The sequence below is a fragment of the Gavialis gangeticus genome, unplaced genomic scaffold (assembly GCF_001723915.1).
Source record: "Gavialis gangeticus isolate Ggan-Ray unplaced genomic scaffold, GavGan_comp1, whole genome shotgun sequence".
In the NCBI taxonomy this organism is placed as follows: domain Eukaryota; kingdom Metazoa; phylum Chordata; order Crocodylia; family Gavialidae; genus Gavialis; species Gavialis gangeticus.
Window position 1 is genome coordinate 15,056,703 of NW_017729016.1, and position 5,938 is coordinate 15,062,640.

General features: G+C 40.0%; 1 protein-coding gene across 2 annotated transcripts in view; it reads left to right on the plus strand.

The window, feature by feature from the left end:
* Positions 1 to 5,938, plus strand: part of DNAAF5 (dynein axonemal assembly factor 5) — a 61,058-nt gene that overhangs the window by 34,867 nt on the left and 20,253 nt on the right. For both annotated transcript variants that reach the window (XM_019512901.1, XM_019512902.1), the window contains exon 7: positions 1,149 to 1,292. In XM_019512901.1, coding sequence (XP_019368446.1) covers positions 1,149 to 1,292 — 144 coding nt within the window. The remainder of the gene's footprint in view (positions 1 to 1,148; positions 1,293 to 5,938) is intronic.

Below are 5,938 nucleotides of genomic sequence, written 5' to 3' on the forward strand. Positions count from 1 at the left end.
GGGAGTCAATTCAGCTGGGCTCACTCCCCACCCCCAGCGAAACGTCGAAACAGCATCAAAACAGCCTTTCAGTTTCGACAGAACAGAACGGAACAGCTGTTTTGAATCAAAATGAAATTTAAAACAGAATGCTGTTCCATAGAACCGTCAAAACTGAAGGCGAAATGGAACGGTGCGGTTTCGCACAGCTGTAATGCTAATCTGTAGAGAAGTCTTTAATGGAGTTCCATAGTCTTAGTTCTTGAGAAGTTATCCTGCCCTATTTATAGTGCAAGAATGCTACACAGAAAGCACTAGCTAAAAATTGGCCCTGTCCATCAGATAAATACCATTTTTGTGTAAAAAGTATTCTTAAATTTCATCTGTATCTGAGAAGTGGAGCTAGCCAGTTGTAAGACAGTGGCCTCTTCCACTGGTAACATTAAACCTACAAAATTATGAAATGTATGCCTACTGTTTTCTGTTGTGCTTAGTTAAAAACATTGTGAACTGACAAGGATATTGAGTGAGGTTCAGGACTTATTAAAGTCAGAACTTCCACAGACTTCAGTTGGGCTGGGATTTCACCCATTCATTTGCAATAACTTGGATAACCTGGCTATGATAAAACCACAATTTCAGGGTTTCTGTGCTTCTGTAATATTGTCTCTCAGTGTTATGTGATGTTGAGGTTCTGAACAGTACTTGGAAGTATTGTAACACCTGTATTACAAGTTAAAAAGTTCCACTTCAGGAACTTGGAAGTATAGAAATTTCCCCCCAAGTATCTTAATATATTTTCATCCACAATACAGCAGTCATTTTAGAGATGGGAAGAGGATCATATTTATTAGTTGTCTATATCTATAAAATATTTATAAACAGTAAATATAATCCTCTTAGTGAGGAAAAACAGGCAAATGGCACAGGAGAAAGTGTGTCAACTTGTTGCTCCACAAAAATGCAAAATAAGTCATTATAAATTGGGGTTAACATGGAGCATGTTTTGAACCAGAAATATGTATCCAGTTGAGCAGGGTACACAACATTTTTTATTTTTTCCTGTTGCTTGTTAATCTGTCTTCTGTCCTTTAAAGAGTTCGTAGACTGAAAGAAGGGATGTCTACTGATTCCTGACGAAATATATACATTCTGTTTCTATGTTGTAGGTCTTATATGTCGAACAGTTGCTTGGCTGTGTACAAGCACTGATTGAATGCTGCCAGGAAGACTGTAAAGAGATTAGTTTGCAGCTTATGAAAGTTTTGGTGACAGTCATGGCAATACCTCGTTTGGAACATCTTCATGAAAAGGTGATGTCATCTGAACAATGCCATTCACAAAAATCCTTTTTTTTTTTTTTTTTTACTCTTGGTACTATGATTTGTCTCAGTGATGCTTCTGTCAGTCTCTCTGCTCTCATGCTTTAACATTTAGGTCTCTCAACTCAGAGCAGTAAAGATTAAGAATTTGAAGTGATGCAGTCACTGTGGGTGGAGAGGGAATGCCATAAGCTCTGTCTGTCTGTTTATTCTTTTCCCATAAATGAAGTCCCATTTTAAAGCACGTAGGTCCATCTTCTTAACTGGCATAAATCATAGCTCAATTAAAAATCTGGTTCATACTTGCTGATAAATTGGACCACATCACTGTTGTCTTGTCTTATAAATTTCTTCTATATTCATCCGATTGCTTTGTTATTGTAAGAGAGAAAAATGTGTGAACCAATTATTTGAGTATAGGAGTAGGAACCTTAGAATTGCTTAGTCTTAATTGCAGTTCTGATTTGGATTCCATCTTTGGTCTCGAGTAAGCCATTAAATCTCCCTGTCCCTATATACCTCTGCAGAGCTGCTGTGAAGGTTACTTAGTGCTGTGGGACCACTCTGAAGAATCGGGAGAACCATATAAAAGTATCATTATTATTCACCAGTAAACATCCGTACATCAGACAACTCTGTGGTGTTTTGTACTATTGTTACTTCTTGATTCTCTTGCAAGACAATCCTCATATCTGCTGTGCTGTTCTTCCAGGTTCCTTTTTAAAATTAAGGCCTAAGTAGTAATTATTGGAAATAATGCACTGACTCATAGAGTGCCTTTCATCCCAGTATCTCAAATTTGTTTCTCAAATATTAGCTAAAGCTTTACATTAGCCTTGTAAGGAAGATGTTACAAAGCCAGTATTATACTTTTTAAAGATCAAATACTTATTTTAGAGAGTGAAAGTTAATGAGTCTGAATCTTATATAAGATTGAAAATCTTTTAATTTTAGATGTCATAAATCAAGCATCCGCAAGCTAGAAACATCACCTCATGTGCTCTTTTCTTTTGAAATTACTGTCATCTAACTTTCAAAAGACATAAAAAATAGCCTCTCTGATTTTCTCTTCTCATATAAAACCTTCTCAAAGGTGTAAAGTCCCTAGGAACAAATTTTTCCCAACTTTGTTCATCTAAAAGCCAACATTTCTCTGTAATATGCTTTAGACAAGTCAGCTCATCGCATTTTGTTAGCTGATCCAGAGCTTCACATTCAGATAATGTTGTATTGTGTGCAGCTAAAGAAAATTGGAACAGCTTGATTGACCCATTGTTTTTTCTGCTGGGCTAAAAAAGAATTTCAGGCAATCTGACCTGATTCTTTCTGCAATACTGGTTCTGTATAAAGTCCTACTAATTTATATAAACAAGTAGTGAGGAAATTGTTGTGTTTTCACCCTTGCAAAGGAAAAAGAATTGAGTGAAGGAAGATTTGCCTATACCAGTTGGTCACGATAGCCTATCATCTTCATACCCTCCCACAAGACAATAGCTACAGACTCTTTATCTGTACAGAACATGGGACTAGTCCAGAGAGCCCTTACACAAGCTACTTCTATTTTTCAGCATCAGGGATTCTGTTTTGACACAGGGAGCAGGAATCTTTCTTGAAAGTTGCTCTCCTTAGGTAAATCAATTTATCTTAAAGAAATTACAAAACTCAAATGTAGGAGTTGGGATAAAGGGCTCCTCCAAAGGGAAAAAGAAAATCCTGAGGCGGACCTCAGATCTAAGTTCGAAGATGCACCTCCCTAGACCGGGGAGTGTGATCCAGTGTGTGCATCCTGTGTTGCCCCCAGAACGGATACTTTTCTCACACCCTTCAAAGGACAAGCTAAACAGATAAGTGCTGGCTCAGTCTTATGCCTGCCTATCTGATCCTCCAGCCCCTTTGCAAAGAGGTGAACACACTACAGCTGTTTGCAGACATTAAAAAAATAAAGCAGAGAGGGGCTTTTCTTTAGCATTTGCTTTAGAACTCAGCATGTTCCCGCGCTGAACCAGTGCATACCCAGAAAAGGCATCGCATTAGTTGGACCATTAACCCAACATCTGTGCCTTAGCAGGGCTTTTTTGGCACTTTTACCTAATAGCTGATTGAATTAGCTTTAGATAAAAGCACCAAAACCCCCCGCTGGAGCACCCGATCTATATAGACTCTATGGAGCTGGGTTGAAGTAACACACCGCTCCTTCTGGTAAAGCTTGGTTTGGTTTGGTATCTGCAAGCAGCGTATAATATATAAATTAGCTTTTGAAATTGGGTGCCACTCAATGCACAAAAGTTATAGAAGGAGGGTGCCTTGAGAGTCCAGTGAGGGTTTGCCTCAAATCCAAAAAGGTTGAGAACAACTGCCTTAGGTATTGATTAGAAAAGAAAGACATTTCATAGAGAACCATCCCTGTAAAGGCTGAAAGCAGGTTGTTCACAGATAGTTTAAGGCAGACAGTATTACTAAGTGGCCATATTTAATCATGCAGTTTTCTGAGACTGGTCCCAAATTCTTTTCTGTGGACTAGATGAACTACTAGCCCCTGCAAAGTGGCAATTTCCAAAAGGATTCTTATGTTCTTAGGCAAACATTGCAGTGCTTTTACACTAGTTGACCTTTTCACCTCTCATCAGAATCAAACGTTTAAATGATGCTGGTCATTCTTTAAAATCAGGAGCAACATCTGTAGATACCATGATAATAGTTGGGCCTTTTGTCTAACCATTATCTTACCTCCTTAATTCTCTCTTCCCTCCTCTACCCCAGACTAAATATCAGATACATCAGCAGGCCATCTTTATGCAGTATAACTCCTTGGTGGCCAACCCAAGCCTGCTTTTCAACTGGCTTCTTGAATTTGATAACTCTTCTACTTCCTCTTCTATTGCTTCAAGGCATGATAATCCAGAGGCCTGTTTTTACTAGTATTTATGGCCTCTCACTTGCTGGCTGTCACCAAAGAGGCATACTCTTTGAAAAGTATTCAGAAAGAGGGGAAATGAAACAGAGCTTAGACAAGTGTAACAGGTTGCAAGGAGTTTTTCTTGAGCTGAAAGCCTTGTTTTGTGAAGAACTTGTGGGAGACCTTTATAGCCTTGTACTGAATGAGTAAGTTCTCAACCTAAACTACCCATGTTACTCATGCTTGCTTCTTTGGCTACAGAATGGATTATAATGAGGGCAAAACCCAGTTTCAAAACCTTTCAAATCCACAGTACTAGACAAAGGAATTTACTGAAGGTGAATCTGGGTTCTTAAATAAGACAAAATCTCTACAAGAATATTACATGTTTTGGATGTTCCTGCATTTAAGGATTATTTTTACAGTTGACATTACTTTGGATGAAAATCTATGTTCTCATTAGCTTTTCTTGCAGCAAGTTAAATAGGGAATCTGGCAATGAGATTATATAGTTCCAGTCTTTCAAATCTGTCACTAAGACAAATAAAGCCTGCTTTTTCAGTTCCAGAGTTTCCTAACTCCCAACAATTTCAAAGTAATTTGAAGCCCTCAATACTTCTGAAAACCAGGCTAGTGATACTTTACATTCATATCAAGAATTTATTCCTGATATCCATGCGGTTTGCATATCTGCAAGTGTCCTTTCTTTAGCTTTAATCTGCTTCACATTTACAAGGAGAAGCACTGCTTATGCTTTGTGAATTAACTAAGAATGTTAATATATTTTTCTTTCTTTCTTTGGAAACTTCACTTAAGTATGTTTTAGTTCATCTACTGATTTGTATCCAAGGTGCTATACGATCCATATAACTTCCAAAATCAAAACATTCTAATTAAATTAGTTTTAAATCTATAGAAAACAATTTACATTTAGTTTTGTAAGTGGAAGTTTGATAGTTTGATCCTGAATTAACAACTCGTCTCAAAACTTCTTGAATATATACACAAATTACCTAAATGTTGTATTACTAGATCCATGTTCAGACAATTAAGTAAGGGCACAAGTCATAGAGATTAGGGGTACATCAATAAAGATTTTTTGGTCCGATGCCAATGGCCGATTATTGACCAGCATTATCAGTCAATACTGATCCGATTGCTGATATGTAGCCTGGCACCTTGGAGAGCAGCATCTGGCCAGTAAGTCCATTGTGGAAAGGGGCGTGGGGGAGGCGGATCAAGGCCCCATGGTGAGGGAGGGAGGGGCTGGGGCAGGAGGTGCCCAGCCTAGGTAGGACAGGGTACAGGATGGAGTGGGGAGGAGCAGGGTGGCTCCAGCCACTGCATGTATCCCTGGGGAAGCAGATCTGTGTGCAGGGCAAGGGTGGGCTCCCTCTGTACAGTCAGGGCTGGGGACTGTGCCAGGCTCTTCCTGGCAGCTGCGCTCAGGCAGGCAGTGATAGCCCTGGGAGTGGGGGGCTATGGTGAATTTTGGGGTAGCTATTGCTCCCCTCCCCCATAACTTCCCTCCTAGTGCTACTGCCGCTGCCTTGCCTGGCCCCTGCCTGGCCTTAAGCACAGCTGCCAGGGAGAGCCTGGAGTAGTTCCTGAGCCTGAAGCAGTGGCCCACCCTTGCCCTGCGTGTAAATCCAGGGGGCACATGCCCCCCTATGCTTCCACAGAGGTGCATGCAGCGGCTGGAGCCACTCCCTGCCCCCCCAGATGAGGCGCCAGCTCCATC